Below are 19569 nucleotides of genomic sequence, written 5' to 3'. Positions count from 1 at the left end.
CTTTAAAGTGAATTAAACATTCCGTCCTCTGCCTGTGATGTCATTCTTTAAAGTTAATTAAACATTCCGTCCTCTGCCTGTGATGTCATTCTTCAAGGTTAATTAAACATTCTGTTCACTGCCTGTGATAATGTTATTTTTTAATCCTTTAAAGCCAATCAAACGTTCCATCCTTGCTTGTACTCCATTAGCTATGCCCCTTTAGTACTTACTGGATATTAACAATAAAACATTATGTAAGGACAATGTTGTCAGACCAGCTGGCATCTTTTTCTACCTACTGTGTTGGTTTCTGTCCTGTAGCCTGGCGTGTTCAGTGTTTTCTAACCTACATGGATCAAGTGTCATGTCAGAGTGATTAATGTGAAACGTTTTTAAAGACATATTAATAAAAGCATGGGTCATCTGAGCTCGTTAGCATGCTTTAACGAAGCGCTCTGCATCTGCACTCTGACATGAATTACACCAAAGAAGAAGAGCAGCAGCGTGTCTGTGTGCGTGTGTGCGTTAGGGGGGTCCATGTCGCCGTAATTAGGCTAATTAAATTAGCGCTCTGATGGACGAGGGAGCACAGTGCTGTCACCCTCCTCCTCCTCCTCCCTCCATCCCTCACACAGAGGTCACCCTCCACCCCCCAACACTGGACCAGGCTTCACTTCCCATTAAAGCTGACATACAGAGAGGTTTCTAGGCTTAAACAAAGAAAACATGGAGCTGATGAAGTTTAAACTCTTTGAATCCTGAATTTAATAGCTGATTTGTTGAATTTCACATAATGAGAGGTTAAAGTGTGCTTTAAAATGATATAGAGAACAGCTGAGTGAGTAGGAGTACTAAGGCTTGATTCCTCTGACCACAGAACAGTTTTCCATGTTGCCTCAGTGGCCCCTGAAGGCCCCTTCAGCCTTTTCCCTTGCTTACAAAGATTTCTCCAGATTCTCTGAATCTGTTGATATTTTGACTTAGATGAAGGGATACTTAAAGTCTTCACAATATTATGAATGCAATCTGTGCCCATCTTTACTTAGAAAAGTCTCTACTTCTCTAAAATGCTCCTTTTATTCCCAGTCATGTCACGGACCTGTTGCCAATTAACCCAATTAGTTGCAAAATGACTTTACTTTTCCAGCCTTTTGTTGCCCCATCCCGATTCTTTGAGACACGTTGATGCCATCAAATTCAAAATGAGCTAATATTTTTCATGAAATGGTAAAATGTAAGAGTTTCTGCATCATATCTGCTGATTATGTTCTATTATAAATCAAACATGGGTGTGTGAGATTTGACAATCATTGTATTCATTTACATCTTATACAGTGTTCCAGCTTTTTTGGAATGGGTTTGTAGCTTAAGGATAGTGCTAAGCTGCACTGTTCCTCTGAGATGCTATCAATGCTACCAGATCTCTGTTGTCTACATCGGGTTTAGGAAAATCATGGCAGCATCTGACCACAGAACAGTTTTCCATCGAACCTTAGTCTATTTCAAATGAGCCTCGGCCCAGAGAGGACAGCAATGGACCCAATTTATGGGTCCTGAACCTCCAGTTGAGAACCACTGATCAAGAATATATGAAAGGTTTCACCTTTTGAACAGAAGTACATGGTTTTCTGACACATTTGTACATAAATACCACGACTACTATCAATGGAACATTTTCTCGATGCAAACTAAACCCAGTGAAGATGCACCTCTGGTTTCTTCGTCTGTTTTCGTGTGTCTACTGCGGTTCATCACAACCTTCTCTCACATTAACATTCCTCTCCACAGACGCTTTACTGCACCACACACATTCACACACAAATATGCACACGCATGCACAGAGCAATCATGTCAAATTAGTGCGAATCAGCATTTCTGCTTGTCGCCACGATGATCCAGCTGCTTATGAAGCTGGATATGAGCGCTGTAATTAAAGCTCCGCCTCCCTCCGGCCTGCAGACCAGCCCGACCCGCCGCCATCAATTCAGAGTAAAGATGGAGCGAAGGTCACGGAAATATGCATGTGGGATCAATAAACAGCTACACGGCTTCATAAATTGTGATTTCATCCAGCATCGACGAACAGGGTGGCGTTTGTAAATGTCGTTTAAATCCCAGCGTTCAGTCACCCGGTGTCAGTGACAGGAAGTCAGAGAGAGAGAGAGTAAATTAAATCAACAATCTATCAGTAATCTGAATAAATATGTACACGACCACTGATCAATCATCAGCATGGAGCCACAGGGAGACGGAGACGATATTCAAATCAGAGAAAGGCTGGACTAAAGGAGGAAGGAAAGGACCGGAAATAAAACCATTACTCCAACAACAAAGACCAGATCTGACCGGTAAACCTCTAAGAGAAGAGCTTTGGATTTAAAGTCCAGGACCTTTCACCAGATTCATGCTGCTGCAACAGTTTGACCAACAAAAGAGGGACGTGCTAAAACATTGGCAACTTTTCCTGCAATCTTTGGAGAGAAAAATCTATAAATTGCCTCATTTTGGTTGAAGAGGACTAATATTTGTCTCAACCTGACTGTTAAGATTGCACAAAAACATTGGCAACATCCGAACATTTCAGCAATCAGACCACAGAAAATGAGCCAAACTTTCAACCATGCATGAGTCTAGATTGGACAAAACCATGGGCAACGTTTTTGTTTTCATCATTTAACTGAAAAAGCAATAACTAAATTGTGCAAATATGTTGGCAATGTTTGGACAGGAGGGTGGAACAGGAGAGAAGTGAGGTTTATGTGGCGAAATGTAGACATTGCACAGGAGTTTGCCTGCAACAGTCAGCTGCAAAAATCAATAAATTGCGCCAGATTGGGTGAAAAAAACTTCTCTTTCTGTTGCCATTGCATCAAACTGAAAGTCAATATTGCTCAGTAACATTTGAACATTTTTTTTTACCGAGGAGAGAAAGAACGCTCTGTTGACGTCGGTTAAAAAAAAAAAAAAAAGGTGTAAAATCAAAAAAGGTAAAAAGCTGTTGTAATTGCACTAAACCATTGGCAACATTTGGGCAACATTTTAGCAACCTTACAGACTAAAAACACACAGATACTGAGCCATATTCTTAACCAAAGCTTCTACACGTGTCTAGATTGGACAAAAACATTGGAAATGTTTCCTTTCCGAGAAAGCAATATCTAAATTGTGCAAATACGTTGGCAATGTTTGGACAGAATGGTGAATCTGCAGAGAAGCAAGGTTTTCACCTGTTCCTCTCAACCTTTGCTTACTAGCCTAAATGTTGCCAATATTTTTGCACAATATGGACATTGCACAGAAACAGGACTGCAATATTGAGTAACAAAAATCAATAAATTGCCCCAGATTGGGTGAAAAAAAAAATCTATTTTTTGCCAGTGTGAGAGAGGGGACTGTTTAAATTGCACAGGGAATATTTGGGAGCATTTTTTATCAAAAGAGAGACAAAGCTCTTCTTGGCAAAGAAGGTTGACAAAATTTGGGAAAGTGTGTTAAACGGGCTAGGAGCGAGAGAAAAAGGCTACAAATGCCAAAAAAAATGGCAACATTTGGACATTTTAGCAACTAACCTATCAGACTAAAACGTTCTGATACTGAGCAATTATTTAACCGTGCATCTGTCTAGATTGGACAAAACCATCTGCAAGGTTTCCGTTTCCATCATTTAACTAAAAAATAGCAGTATCTAAATTGTGCAAATATGTTGGCAATGTTTGGACAGGAGGGTGAATAAATAAAGTTGATTTGAATTTGACGTGTTTATGAGGTCCATAGATGAGAGGCAGTAAGCAGGTTGAACTGAGAGGTTAAACAGCCTCTCCTTCACTCCTGCACTCCTGGATGGTGTCTACGAAGGCAAGGCCTGATGCTACATTAGCTACCTTAGCTACATCAGCCATGGGAAAGAAGCCAAGAAGGCAGAAGCTGCTGGAAAAAGAGGGTGGCTGGTTCAGGTCTCAGTACGGACTTGGATATTGGCGAGGGACGTGCCCTTTAGTAAATTAGCCCCGCCCCCCTCCATAGGATCCTGCTCATGCACGTGCAGGTATTTCAGTGTAGAATGTTCTAGAACAGCGCGTTAACCCTGAGTTCCCCTGGATGTGAATAATGATGTGAAATATAACAGAGAGATAAGTGGAGGGATTCTGTTCCTGTAGATGAAGGTTAAAAACTGAAAACTGTCCCTGACTGAGGAGCTTCAATTCAGTGTTTGTCGACGATATCCTGGTTTATATACAGAGGAGAAATAACCGCTCTAACAAAGCTCTGTCTGTGTTCAGAGTGTGCGCTGTGATGCGGCGATGCCTCTGACCAATTAGAGGAAGGCGAGCGTTTTAAGTGGCTGAAGGCCGAGAGCCGAGCGGCGTCATTACTGAAGTCCTCGCCGCAAATTAAGGTCACGCTAAGAACTAATTAAAGACACACAGAGAGAGTGATGGAGCACACACTCCTCCGTTACAGGAACACACACCAACGCCATCGCATCACTGTAGGTACATACACACACACACACTCCTCATAGACATAGACATGATCAGTGTAGGTACACAAAATAATACACACACACACACACACACACACAAAAACAGCAGACACAGATCTGGATCTCTGAGAAACAGGAAGTGAGAGGAGGCCTTAGTCTACATCCAACCCTCACTCCGTTTCTGTTCAACGATGAAAAGTGACATACGAATAAAGATCGGCTGAAAAAAAGGAGAAAATAATTCACATGATTCTGGTTAATGTTTGCTTTTTAAAGGATTCTCTTGTGTCTCCTGATGCGTTTACACACTGATCTTGTATTATGACTGAAACTCAGTTCGCCAGGACACTCCTGAAAAACAGATTTCTGATCTTAATGATGATTTTTCCTGTTTAAATAAAGGTTGAGATTAAAAACACTAAACGCAGCTCCTTATCCAGGTAAACTAAACATTAGTGAGGGCGTCAACGTTTACAACCAACAGATTTTAGTTTGAAATTAGAAATCCAAAATAAAGAAACACGCTGCTTCACAGTTAAAAATAAAACATGTGTCCTCAGGTTCATATAAAACTGTTTTTCAGTTTTCAACTTTCTCACCTGCAGCAGGTCACATGTAATAGGAAAAGAATGTTACATCATCAGTGCTCTGTTCGTTGATCAAAAACAATCAAATATTTTTTTGTTTTTTTACTTTGAAAAAGAAAAAATTAACAGAAAAGGATTTTTTTTGGTTGCAATATAAAATACCGTTCAGATTAAACTGTAAAAACAAACAAACTGATATTTGTTCTCGGTTTCTTGTTTTTTCTGTTTCTCTTTTTCTATTTTTTCCAAAATAAAATGAAATAATAAAAGAAGAATTTGTTATCCATGTTCTGATCAAAAAAAGGAGAAAACACACTACTGATGTAACATTCTTTTTTTCTTATTTATGAGACCGACTGCGTTGTTAAAAAAGAATGTTACATCACTAATGTTAAATTGTTTGATCTGTTTTTAATCAGAACACAAAACAATCAAATATTTTTTTGTTAACTGTGTAAAAGAAAAATAAACAGAAAATGGTTTTAGTTTTTTTTTTTTGGAATATAAAATTCCATTCAGATTAAACTAGAGTTCACTGAAAACTGGGCTAAATGGATTACATGAGTCTCTGGTGTCAACTCTTATTAACATGATATAATTCCTCATTGATCTTTGTACTCATTCTTTTCTTCTATTATTTTTATGTATTTTTATTTGTTTTTCCTTTCTTTTGGGCTTCCCTATCAAATCAAATCTGTAAGGTCTTCATGTTCTTGTTAACTGTATGTGTGAAGTTACACCACATAGTTTTGTATGTTTTTCTAATGCCATTTAAAACATCAATAAAAAAAGAATAAAAAAAAAGATTAAACTGGGGACACAAAAACCAACCTGTTATTGGTTCTCAGTTTCTTTTTCTCTGTTTCCTTTATCTATTTTTTTCTGTAATAAAATGAAAATTAAACAAATTCTTCATCTTCTGATTGTCTTATAAATAAATACCAGAACACTGGTGATGTAACATTCTTTTTTCTTATTTGTCAGATCCAATACAGATGTTTTGAAAAAGAATGTTACGCCATCAGTGTTTCATTTTTGATCTCTTTGATCAGAGCTAAAAAAAAAAAAAAAAAAAAAAAGATCTAAACGTTTTTAATTTTTTTCATTTCTACTTGGAAAACTGACAACATTTTTTTCTGTACACACCTGCAATAGGTAAAACATAGAGGAGAAAAAAGAATGTTACATCACCAATGTTCTATTCTTTGATCTTCATTTCTCATTTCAGATTAATAATCTGTTTCAAAATACACAAAAATTAAGATCAAAGAACGGAACACTGGTGATGTAACATGCTTTTTTCTACAACACCTGCAGTAGTTCCCACATTGGACAAAAAATAATGTTACATCACCAGTTTCCTTTTAATCAGAACACAAAAATAGTAAGATAAAAACCAACTGTCTTCATCCATTCAGGACTTTTTGGAAAACAAAAAAAACAAACAAAACAAAATAAACAAAAATATATTTTAAAAAAAAAGTTTTGTTTAAACATAAACTGGGAATCAGCTTCTTTCTTGGTGTTAAGATTTTAAATAAATGACCTGATAAACCACTGACTCTCTAAAGAATCTCTAAATGTGTTAAAGTAGCTCCGATACAAACTCAGTTCAATGTCTAACTTTTACCCCGACTGTAACCAAGACAGCGCCCCCTATAACCAGATCACAGGAGTAGTAGTGAAATCATCCCGGTGTGCTGCTTGAACTGGTGTTGGACTAACTGGTGACAGTCTAGGCTGATGTTCCCAGACCACAGAAAAGAACAATAATTATCTAAAACAACACTAACATTATGTCTGCGGACTGAAAACATGAACTCCTGGCTCTGATTAAAAACCAGATTAATAACGAGGAGAAAACACAAGGAGACACAAACACATGGACACAGATGGCGGGATCATTAAGAGGATAATCAGACGGCGTTTAGCGAGGAGAGAACACACACCCCAGATAAACACACACACTTTATCTAATCTCATCTGTATACTTCTTCTTCTCTGGTTTCCTCTTCTTCTTCTCTCATAAAGGTCATTAATACGACTGTACCAGTTTATTCTGAGATGTGATGGACATGCTCAGACACTCTCAGGGCGTCTGTGTTCCTGTACTGCCCCCTGCTGGACAAACTGAGCTTTACAGTCTACAGGATGGAGTGGATTTTAATCTAACACTGACCTCAAGTCCCAAACAACTAAATCAAAGAGCATTATACAGTTCAGAGATTCATCCGCTGCTGAAAATAGTCCCTAATACTCCCACTTCTCAGCTGATTGAAGGCCATAAAAGATATCAAAAAGGGCAGAGAATAGAATGTTTGAAGGCTCTAATGGAAGACATCATTACAGACAGGGAAAAGAATGTTTGAAGACCCTAAAGGATGATATCACAGGGGCACAGAATGGAATGTTTGAAGGCTCTAATGGATGACATCATCATAGGCACAGAATAGAATGTTAGAAGGCTCTAATGGATGACATCATCATAGGCACAGAATGGAATGTTTGAAGGCTCTAATGGAAGACATCATTACAGACAGGGAAAAGAATGTTTGAAGACCCTAAAGGATGATATCACAGGGGCACAGAATGGAATGTTTGAAGGCTCTAATGGATGACATCATCATAGGCACAGAATAGAATGTTAGAAGGCTCTAATGGATGACATCATCATAGGCACAGAATGGAATGTTTGAAGGCTCTAATGGAAGACACCATTACAGACAGGGAAAAGAATGTTTGAAGACCCTAAAGGATGACATCATCATAGGCACAGAATGGAATGTTTGAAGGCTCTAATGGATGACATCATCATAGGCACAGAATAGAATGTTTGAAGGCTCTAATGGATGACATCATCATAGGCACAGAATGGAATGTTTGAAGGCTCTAATGGATGACATCATCATAGGCACAGAATGGAATGTTTGAAGGCTCTAATGGAAGACATCATTACAGACAGGGAAAAGAATGTTTGAAGACCCTAAAGGATGATATCACAAAGGCACAGAATGGAATGTTTGAAGGCTCTAATGGATGACATCATCACAGGCAGAGAAAAGAATGTTTGCCAGATAGTAAAACATAGTTGGCAACATTGTGAAAAGTAGGTGGGACTCTTGCTTTGTCCATAGACCTGGTCATGTGATGTCTCAGTGTTCTTTACAGCTCAGAGTCTTCCCAGCTTTCTCTCCTTCCTCCACTTCCTCACCTCGTCTCCTTCCTCCCCTCATCTTCTCCTTCCTCCACTTCCTCACCTCGTCTCCTTCCTCCACTTCCTCACCTCGTCTCCTTCCTCCCCTCGTCCTCTCCTTCCTCCACTTCCTCACCTCGTCTCCTTCCTCCACTTCCTCACCTCGTCTCCTTCCTCCCCTCGTCCTCTCCTTCCTCCACTTCCTCACCTCGTCTCCTTCCTCCCCTCGTCCTCTCCTTCCTCCACTTCCTCACCTCGTCTCCTTCCTCCCCTCCCCCTCCCCTCCTCCTCTCCCGCTCCTTCTCTAATGTCTGATTCTTGTATTAATCCCGTCGGTCATCTCTCTCTCGCTATGATAAAACTTAATTACTGTTCGGTTTGAGCTAAATAGCTGAGCGGGTCCATTTCCTTCTTAATTGACGTGTGATTAAGAGCGGTCGAATGACTCCGGCCGGGCTGTTGGGGGGGAATGTCACCTTCCCAGAGGACCGGACTCTGCCGTCCTGACCACACAGAGGTAATTCTGTTTTTTTCTTACCGTCCTGGAAGACCCGCTCCACGTTGAGGCCGTAGGTGGCGCAGGTTTCATAGTAGGTGCAGCGTTTGAGGTCGTTGGAGAGTTTTCTGGCCCGGCTGTCGTCGATCACTCGAGGGTTTGCAGAGCTGATGGCGTCTGAGGGGAGAAGGAAAGACAAACTCTAAATCTCTGACTAAAGTTAAACCAGTTTGGCTTGGTTTAGTCCAATGTTGATACATTTTATCTTTCTAGGCTCATTTTTACTGCAGCCAAAACTAGATCTTAAACTCTTAAAGACTGCATTTCATATTTTATTTGATTCAAATTTACTTTGAACCTCCTGACAGCTTGTGTTGTTATTTTTCTACTTCCTGACGTGGACACCGGCCCGCTGGGACTAAAGTCTGGTCCTCTCTACCAGAGCAGGGTTCACTGAAATAAACAGGAAGTACTGAGTGACTGATGGGCGGTTCCTCGTGTTTAAACGTGGATTTTTTTTTGTGTCATGAGCGCTCACTGTGGGTTTATCTTGGTAAGTGAGGGGGGAAAAATGGAACATAAATGGATTGTTCTGGAAAGAAGGCTGATGACTTAGATGATACGCTGGCGCCCTCTGCTGCTGAGTTTGTGCTAGTGTTCTGTAAAGTTCCACACAGGAGTCTGCAGAGAAGCTGAAGAATGTTCCAGAAGAAATGCAAACACATTTATGTGCTCACAGTCACTGAGACAGACTTCCTGTCTTCATGGCGTGCTTATGCTTCATTTTCAATAGCAGTGAGGCTGTAGAGCAGGGGTGTCAAAGTCAAGGACCGGGGGCCAAATCCGGCCCCTGTTGCAGTTATATATGGCCCTCTAGCATGAGGTCTGCACATTTCCTCCCGTGTAAAAATGTAAACTTGATGGTTGAAAATATCATTTTTAAGTCGTAGGAATTAGAAAGAGTGAAGAGTTGAAATAATTTGATAAAAAGTCAGGAATGTGAGGAAAGAAAACTGCATGTTCATTTCATATTTTCTTAAAGTTATGGCTTTGACATTTTCAAATCATAAATTTGAGTTTTAATCTCATATTTTGAAGATTTAGATTCATGATTTTAATTTTTAAACATATTTTGACATTTTCAACTTCTGCTCTGACTTTAAATCCAAAAATTGACATTTTTATGTAAAATCTAAAAATGTCATCTTATACCTTGAACTTTAAAACTCATAATTTATCATTTTCTTTCTCATAACTTTACATTTAAAATGAAAGATTTAGAGTTTTGGTTCACCTTTTTAACTCATTATTTTGCTTTATTTCTCATATTTTGACCTTTTCAAATTCTAACTTTGACTTTTAACCTAAATACTGATTAAATATTGATTAAAACATCCTGTATTTTTATCTAATCTTTTGACCTTTTAAACTCACGATTTTGAATTTTATCTCGCATTTTAACTGTTAAAAGTCATGATTTTTTATTTTTGACTTTACTCCAAAAATCATTTATCATCAATGTTATGTTTGTTTCCTATAATTCTTCACAGGTGAAGTTGAGGTTGACAATTTATGGGAAATTTGGACCCTGTTGGGCCCCTCAGGTTAGACCCAGGTTCAGGATTCGGCCCCTGCTGTGAGTCTGACATCCCTGCTTTAGAGGCTTTAATAACTGCATTTCTTCAATAATAGGATGTTAGATTTATGGTCATTTTAAATGCTCTCATCTGCCTCATATCACATCACGTCTAATCAGCGTTTCTGCAGCGTTTACATCCCAACCATCCATGCACACAGACTTTTATATTCTAGTTAAAATACCTAACACCAGCCTACAACAGTCATCCTCAACGCCTGGCTCTTTAAAGTCTTAGCGGGGAAAATTATCTCCCCAGAAAACCTTCAAACAGTCACATTTCAGCCACATCAGTTTCCCACACCTGTTCAGAACGCTTCAAATGTCAAATTCAACTTGTTTTTGTCTGTTTATTTCCATCAGATGTGTAGGAAAGATCACGTAAATAAAGATCACTGATTAACACTAGAGCAGTGTTACTCAACCAAAGAGCCAAACTGTTGAAAAAAAATACCAAGAGCTACAGTCTAAGTGGTGAAACGTGGCAAAAAAGGGTAAAAGTGGAAATAAAATATGCTAAATATGGCAAAAATATGACAAAAAAAAGTGGCAAAAATGGGTGAAAAGGGGCAAAATAGGCATAAAATAGCAAAAACTGAGTCAAAAAACTGGGAGGAAAGTGGCAAAAAAGGGCAGACAATGGCAAAATGTCTAAAAGACAAAAAGAGTTGCAGGTGGCAAAAACTGTCAAAAAGCAGCAGATTTGACTAGATGACTAGAATGGGCAAAAGAGTGGCAAAAAGTGGGGAAAAACTGGCATTTATTGGCAAAGGTTAGCTTAAATGGGCAAAAAGTGGCACAAATATTGTATAGCAAAAAGCAGGATCAAAAATGGGATAAACATGGCAGAATTATGTGGTAACAACTGGCTATAAGCAGAAAAAATGGATTAAAAGTGGCAAAAATGGAGAAAAAAAAATTACAAATAAGGGGAATGGAAATATACAGACAAAAAATTATAATTAGAGCCTGCTGTATAAGTGTGGAAACAAGCTGGTTTATGTGACCGGTAATGGATAATTCTGAGGTCAAAGTTTCCCGTTTTAAGGTTTTCTGGGGGAAAAATATTTCAAATTAAAACTTAAAAGAGCCGCAAATCATCATAAAAGAGCCACATGTGGCTCTAGAGCCACAGGTTGAGCAACACTGTTCTAGAGGAAAAGGGAGAAAACAGGTACAGAGTTTGGCTTTTGTTTTACTGCAATCATTTATAGTGGAAGTTGTGTAGAAACAGATTTTGATTCAACATTTTTCTCCATCATATCTAGAAATCTGTGGACTCATCCGGCTTCTTCTGATTTATGAAATTTAAATCTTAGGGATGAAAACAGGAGGAGTGAACAAAGTGAAAGTAAAAACTCTGTGGACTTCCTGTTAATATTCTCACACAAACACACTAAACCCTGAAACTGTGCTGGTTTTTGCCTGTGATGATGCAGAGACACCACCGGGTGGCAGCAGAGCTTCAGTAAAGGGTGTTACACTGGGAGGCTCTGATGATTATGCATGCATGGTTCAGTGTCTGAGTGCGGGACCTTGCGTGCCGACGAGCACCAGCGGCAGGTCGGCCGTGTTCCTGAAGTTGGCGAGGCGGCTGAAGTAGTGATAGACGGTCTGGAAGCTGATCTCGTCCTCCAGACTGAAGACGAAGATGACGGCGTCCACCCAGAGCGCAAACTGCACCAGAGACAGACACAGTTTGGGTTATCAACAGCAGAAGCATCACTGATGATGGAGAGGGAGAGGGAGGGATGAGGAGGGAGAGAGGTGAGGAGCAGGAAGAAAACAAGTGAATAATTAATAAATCGTCGAGTTTTCTGTCTAGACTAACTCGCTCTGGTCATTCTGGAGGGTTAGTGTTCGACTCAGAGAAATCAAAAGAAGCATGACCCACTTTTCATCTGCACCAAAGTGTCCTTTTCTTCAGTCACAAATAGTCATCTTTAATGCTACAGCTCAAGTAATAAAAGCTTAAATATAATTCTGTTTCTTTGAATAATAACTGAAATATCAAAACATGATACAGACACATTTTAAATGTCTGTTTCAAACCCAACAAGGTAATAAAATCAGAGTTTTCTTTAGTTCCAGTTTGATTTTGATCAACAGAAATGTAAATAAATACAGAAATCAAAGCAAACGTGAAAACTCTGAGATCTACATGAGACTGAATTCTGGATTTACAAAGCCTCCTCTTCCTTGGCTGGGTTTAATGTGGGCGGGGCCAATATGTGGTCTGGTGATGTCATCGGCCCACAGTGGAGAATAACCCACCTTTTAATCACCCACAGTGATCAATACGACTTTATTTAACGCTCACTTTTCTAGAGCTGTTAACTTCACTGGCAGCAGCTACGAATGAAATTCACTCTCCACCAATCAGAGGCATTGCTGTGACACTAGAGGATTGTGGGTAACGTAGTTTGGTTGCTCGAGAGCATGAATAAACTCATCATATATCGCTATTTCACCGTTTAGAGCAGTGGTTCTCAATCTTTTCAGCCCATAACCCCCCAAATAAAAGTGCCAGAGACCGGGGACCCCCACTGGACCTGCAGGTGGTCGAACACAGCCTTGAACATTCAAGAACAGTCATGTGGAGACAAGGACGTCCATCAGGGGGGAAAATGGGAGAGCTTTCTGGGGCCCGGCCAAACTGAGGGCCAGCAAAACCCTGGTCCATTATAAAGTTAAGCTGTCGTATTTTATATGAAAGCGGAATAATAACCACTCTTATCAAAGAAACACATTTTAATTCAACTGTGTGGTAAGTAGCCCTCTTAAAAAATGTAAATAATTTTGTTAAAAGCATAATCAAAATGTTAAAATGGGTTAATAATGGCAAAAAATGGAGGGAAAGGTGGTGAAATTAGATTTTAAAAGTAGCAAAAATGGATAAGAAAGGCCAAAAATAGATAAAAATGACAAAAAATAAACAAAAATGGCAAAAATGGGTTAAAATGGCACAAAATGGGCATATTAAGTGATAAAAGGGAATTCAGAATGGCTGAAATGGCATAAAAGTGGCAAAAATAGCTGGACGTTTGGTGAAATTGGATAAAAATTGATGTAAACTGGCAAAAAAAGGGTTAGCTGAGGCAGAAATAGGCAGTTAGGTCAAACATGGGCATCTCGAATTGTGAAATGTGTCTTAAAAAGTGGTAAAAGGGGTTAATAGTGGCAATAATGTGTCAACAGAGCCAGCAATAGGCAAACAGTGGCGAGATTTGGTTTAAAAGTGGCAAAAACAGGCAGAAAAAAGTGGTGGAAAGGGTTTAAAACGGACAAAAAAACGGGTTTTAAGTTGCAAAGATGTGTTAAAATCAATAAAATTCATGGGAAAAAGTTGTAATAATGGGTTAAAATTTGGCAAAATTGGTGTAAAGTTGCAACAGTGTAATTCAAAAACGTTTCAAGTTTTTTTTAAGGCATCTGGAGACCCCCTCTCGGTGTCTCGTGACCTCCACTGGGTCCCGACCCCAACATTGAGAACCCCTGATTTAGACCTCCTTTCATTAAAAAAAAAAAGAAATGACTAAATTCGCTTTTAGTGACCTTACTGGACTGAACATGGATGTTCAGGAGGGATAAATGAGATCAGCCAATCAGAGACGTTGCTGTGACACTCTAGGATTATGGGTAATGTAGTGCTATCATAAATTTATGTTCGTATATCTTTGCCAGACCCTGGATTCAGAGTTGAACCAGCTCTGGAAATAAAGATACAAGACTATGGAAGGAGGAACTACGTATCCCACAATCCTTTATGACTTCATTACAGGCGTGTGATGTCATCAAAGGGGTGTCAGGTATAGCCCAGCTGGAGCTGGGCTTTAGTTAGAAGCAGCCGTTAAATCAGGATAGAAGTGATGAACTAAATCAGGTTCAAACTCTGTAAAGCTCCTGTGGTTTAGAGCTGGTTCAGGCTTTCATGAACAGGATCAGGCATGTTAGAAGCTGTAGATGTTCTGTCTGTCTCTCAGAGGTTCATGTCTACTCTGATGTCCAGGTGCAGTCCTCACCTGAGCCTCCGGGGGGCCCCCTTCATCCCTGATGAGCAGCAGGTGACTCTGACCGTCGACCACGATCTCCTTCTTAAAACGGCCGCCTGAAAGAACCAAAGACAGAGATGAGAACGGGACTGAGAGAGCAGGAGGGAGGGGCGGTCACTATTGATCAGGGTATTGATTGATTGATTGATTGATGAGATGATTGGAGCTACAGTGAATGTTGAACATGGATGTTTGAAATAACTGAGGGACAAACGTTCATGACCACCTGAGGCTGCAGGAGAGGAATGAAGCTCTGCAGGGCTAGAAAGCAGAACATGGATGAAAATGCTCTGAGAGCGTGAATGTGCTGCTCTACGGTTCTAGAACAGTCTCTGATGTTGATGTGATGACATCAACATCAGAGACCGTTCTACGGTTCTAGAACGGTCTCTGATGTTGATGTGATCACATCAACATCAGAGACCGTTCTACGGTTCTAGAACAGTCTCTGATGTTGATGTGATCACATCAACATCAGAGACCGTTCTACGGTTCTAGAACGGTCTCTGATGTTGATGTGATCACATCAACTCTTCCTTCTAGAACAGCTGAGAAACTTTTACAGCCCTAACGTTCCCTCAGCTCTTTCTTTTCTTTGTGGGAGCGAGTCGAGGGTTGACAGGAAGTGGGGGAGTCTAAAAATGGCGAGCGGATGTTATTTTAGTCCCAGCTGATCTGTAAATGATGTGGACGGGTGTGAGCGCTGGCCGAGCTGCAGCAGAACACCGGGAGAACACGGGTGCTAGGACCCCGGTCATTACAGCGGGCAGAGTAATGACACAGGAGGATGTTTGTGGTGGAGAGGACGAGGAAACACGGCCGTAAAAAAACAGAGATCACTCAGAGCAGCAGCAGGGACTTTTTCTCCCTGCTACCATCTCTCTTTGTTTTACAGAATAGGACTTTTTAAATCTGGGTGATTTAGAGAGATTTCTGCACGGGTGAGTCCGTACTAAGACTCTAACCATACGCACATTTCACACTTCATAATTATACTACAATGAAAACCAGGAAGGAGTAGTCGGGTATCCTTTATGTTTGACAGCATCCAGGAGTTTCTGATCTTAGAATGAGCAAAGACATGAAGATTTTTAAAAGTTTCTGCACTTCTGATACTGCCAAACATCCAATAATAGGTATTCTATTGTTAGAAACACATCAACTACCTACGTCAGACCTCAGAGCTATGTGCTGACAGGAGGAGAGAAACAGAAACAGTGCATATGCCCTGGGAATTTCTTCTTTACATCATTTTTATATTTATCTGTGGTGGTAATGGGTTCTTTTCAGTAACAGATGACATGAACTACAAAAATGATGTCTTGCATTTGGACTTATTGTTGTTGCAAAACTCAAACTCTCATTTTAACGTCCTGAGATCATCACTGACTGATTCTAGTCCCAGGATTTTCTTCAGTCTTTCCATTCAAACCTGCCTTTTACTCTAAACTGCCTCTTTATTCTTAGATTCTCTCCGTCTGTGCTCTAAATGTCTGATCTCAGAGCTCTGGTAGTTTATTCAAAATGCCTGCACTCAAGCTCAAACTATTAGGGGCAAAACAGTGGCGAAAATGGGAAAAGGTGCAAATATGTGGCAAAACCTGAATGATAGTAGCAAAACAGTGGCAGAAATGAGTTGCACCTTGCAAATAGTGGGCGTAGAGTGGCTAATACAGCGGCAAAAATTGGTTAAAATGGGCATGAAGTGGTACAAATAGACTGATAGTGGCAAAAAAAAGTGGTGGAAAATGGGTTTGAAGGTGGGAATAAGTGGCAAAAATGGGATAAAAGTTGCAAAACAGTTGGGAAAATGGGTTAAAATAAGCAAATACTGGGCTAAGAGTGGCAAAAATTGGTTAAAAAGGGCAAAAGGTGTAGAAATAGTGATAGTTCAAATAAGCAGCAAAACTAGACGACTAAGGACAAAAAATGGTGGAAATGGGTTTGAAGGTGGGAGAAATGGCAACACTGGGTTAAAATTGTCAAAAATGTCAAAGAAAGGCTGATAATGTGCAAAAAAGTGGAAAAATTGGACAATAGTTTCAATACAGCCTGGGAAATTAAATAAAAATGTCTAAAAAGTGTTTAAAATGGGTTGAAAATGTCCTGATAAAACAGTTTCACCATCAGAGCTGAAAATCAAGAGTGGTACACTCTACTAACTCTGGTTCTACTCTACAGTCTCTACTAGCACTGGTTCTACTCTACAGTCTCTAATAAAACTCGTTCTACTCTACAGTCTCTACTAACACTGGTTCTACTCTACAGTCTCTACTAACACTGGTTCTACTCTACAGTCTCTACTAGCTCTGGTTCTACTCTACAGTCTCTACTAACACTGGTTCTACTCTACAGTCTCTACTAACACTGGTTCTACTCTACAGCCTCTACTAGCTCTCGTTCTACTCTACAGTCTCTACTAGCTCTGGTTCTACTCTACAGTCTCTACTAACACTGGTTCTACTCTACAGTCTCTACTAACACTGGTTCTACTCTACAGTCTCTACTAGCTCTGGTTCTACTCTACAGTCTCTACTAACACTGGTTCTACTCTACAGTCTCTACTAACACTGGTTCTACTCTACAGTCTCTACTAACACTGGTTCTACTCTACAGTCTCTACTAACACTGCTTCTACTCTACAGTCTCTACTAGCTCTGGTTCTACTCTACAGTCTCTACTAACACTGCTTCTACTCTACAGTCTCTACTAACTCTGGTTCTACTCTACAGTCTCTACTAACACTGCTTCTACTCTACAGTCTCTACTAGCTCTGGTTCTACTCTACAGTCTCTACTAACACTGCTTCTACTCTACAGTCTCTACTAGCTCTGGTTCTACTCTACAGTCTCTACTAACACTGCTTCTACTCTACAGTCTCTACTAACTCTGGTTCTACTCTACAGTCTCTACTAACACTGCTTCTACTCTACAGTCTCTACTAGCTCTGGTTCTACTCTACAGTCTCTACTAACACTGCTTCTACTCTACAGTCTCTACTAGCTCTGGTTCTACTCTACAGTCTCTACTAACACTGCTTCTACTCTACAGTCTCTACTAGCACTGTTCTTCTCTACAGTCTCTACTAACACTGGTTCTAATCTACAGTCTCTACTAGCTCTGGTTCTACTCTACAGTCTCTACTAACACTGCTTCTACTCTACAGTCTCTACTAGCACTGTTCTTCTCTACAGTCTCTACTAACACTGGTTCTAATCTACAGTCTCTACTAACACTGGTTCTACTCTACAGTCTCTACTAACACTGGTTCTACTCTACAGTCTCTACTAACACTGGTTCTACTCTACAGTCTCTACTAACACTGCTTCTACTCTACAGTCTCTACTAGCTCTGGTTCTACTCTACAGTCTCTACTAACACTGCTTCTACTCTACAGTCTCTACTAACACTGCTTCTACTCTACAGTCTCTACTAGCTCTGGTTCTACTCTACAGTCTCTACTAACACTGCTTCTACTCTACAGTCTCTACTAGCTCTGGTTCTACTCTACAGTCTCTACTAACACTGCTTCTACTCTACAGTCTCTACTAGCACTGTTCTTCTCTACAGTCTCTACTAACACTGGTTCTAATCTACAGTCTCTACTAGCTCTGGTTCTACTCTACAGTCTCCCTTCTAGCACTGCTTCTACTCTACAGTCTCTACTAGCACTGGTTCTACTCTACAGTCTCTACTAACACTGGTTCTACTCTACAGTCTCTACTAACACTGGTTCTACTCTACAGTCTCTACTAACACTGGTTCTACTCTACAGTCTCTACTAGCTCTGGTTCTACTCTACAGTCTCTACTAGCTCTGGTTCTACTCTACAGTCTCTACTAGCTCTGGTTCTACTCTACAGTCTCTACTAACACTGGTTCGTCTCTACAGTCTCTACTAACACTGGTTCTACTCTACAGTCTCTACTAGCACTGGTTCTACTCTACAGTCTCTAATAAAACTCGTTCTACTCTACAGTCTCTACAAACACTGGTTCTACTCTACAGTCTCTACTAGCACAGGTTCTACTCTACAGTCTCTACTAACACTGGTTCTACTCTACAGTCTCTACTAGCACTGGTTCTACTCTACAGTCTCTACTAGCTCTGGTTCTACTCTACAGTCTCTACTAACACTGGTTCTAATCTACAGTCTCTACTAGCTCTGGTTCTACTCTACAGTCTCTACTAACACTGGTTCTACTCTACAGTCTCTACTAGCTCTGGTTCTACTCTACAGTCTCTACTAACACTGGTTCTAATCTACAGTCTCTACTAGCACTGGTTCTACTCTACAGTCTCTACTAACACTGGTTCTACTCTACAGTCTCTACTAGCTCTGGTTCTACTCTACAGTCTCTACTAGCTCTGGTTCTACTCTACAGTCTCTACTAGCACTGGTTCTACTCTACAGTCTCTACTAGCACTGGTTCTACTCTACAGTCTCTACTAGCACTGGTTCTAATCTACAGTCTCTACTAGCTCTGGTTCTACTCTACAGTCTCTACTAACACTGGTTCTACTCTACAGTCTCTACTAGCTCTGGTTCTACTCTACAGTCTCTACTAGCTCTGGTTCTACTCTACAGTCTCTACTAACACTGGTTCTACTCTACAGTCTCTACTAGCTCTGGTTCTACTCTACAGTCTCTACTAAAACTGGTTCTACTCTACAGTCTCTACTAGCTCTGGTTCTACTCTACAGTCTCTACTAGCTCTGGTTCTACTCTACAGTCTCTACTAACACTGGTTCTACTCTACAGTCTCTACTAACACTGGTTCTACTCTATAGTCTCTACTAGCACTGGTTCTACTCTACAGTCTCTACTAGCTCTGGTTCTACTCTACAGTCTCTACTAACACTGGTTCTACTCTACAGTCTCTAATAAAACTCGTTCTACTCTACAGTCTCTACAAACACTGGTTCTACTCTACAGTCTCTACTAGCACAGGTTCTACTCTACAGTCTCTACTAACACTGGTTCTACTCTACAGTCTCTACTAGCTCTGGTTCTACTCTACAGTCTCTACTAACACTGGTTCTACTCTACAGTCTCTACTAGCACAGGTTCTACTCTACAGTCTCTACTAACACTGGTTCTACTCTACAGTCTCTACTAGCTCTGGTTCTACTCTACAGTC

General features: G+C 40.2%; 1 protein-coding gene across 4 annotated transcripts in view; it reads right to left on the bottom strand.

Moving 5' to 3' along the window:
* The window catches only part of agap1 (ArfGAP with GTPase domain, ankyrin repeat and PH domain 1), a 245778-nt gene that overhangs the window by 93556 nt on the left and 132653 nt on the right, over positions 1 to 19569 (bottom strand). For all 4 annotated transcript variants that reach the window (XM_041782109.1, XM_041782110.1, XM_041782111.1 and 1 more), the window contains 3 exons: positions 14400 to 14485; positions 11913 to 12054; positions 8784 to 8918 (listed from right to left, as the gene is read on the bottom strand). In XM_041782109.1, coding sequence (XP_041638043.1) covers positions 8784 to 8918; positions 11913 to 12054; positions 14400 to 14485 — 363 coding nt within the window. The remainder of the gene's footprint in view (positions 1 to 8783; positions 8919 to 11912; positions 12055 to 14399; positions 14486 to 19569) is intronic.

The sequence above is a fragment of the Cheilinus undulatus genome, linkage group 24 (assembly GCF_018320785.1).
Source record: "Cheilinus undulatus linkage group 24, ASM1832078v1, whole genome shotgun sequence".
Classification (NCBI taxonomy): domain Eukaryota; kingdom Metazoa; phylum Chordata; class Actinopteri; order Labriformes; family Labridae; genus Cheilinus; species Cheilinus undulatus.
The sequence above is the reverse complement of the archived record's forward strand: the minus strand, read 5'-3'. Positions and strand labels throughout refer to the sequence as shown.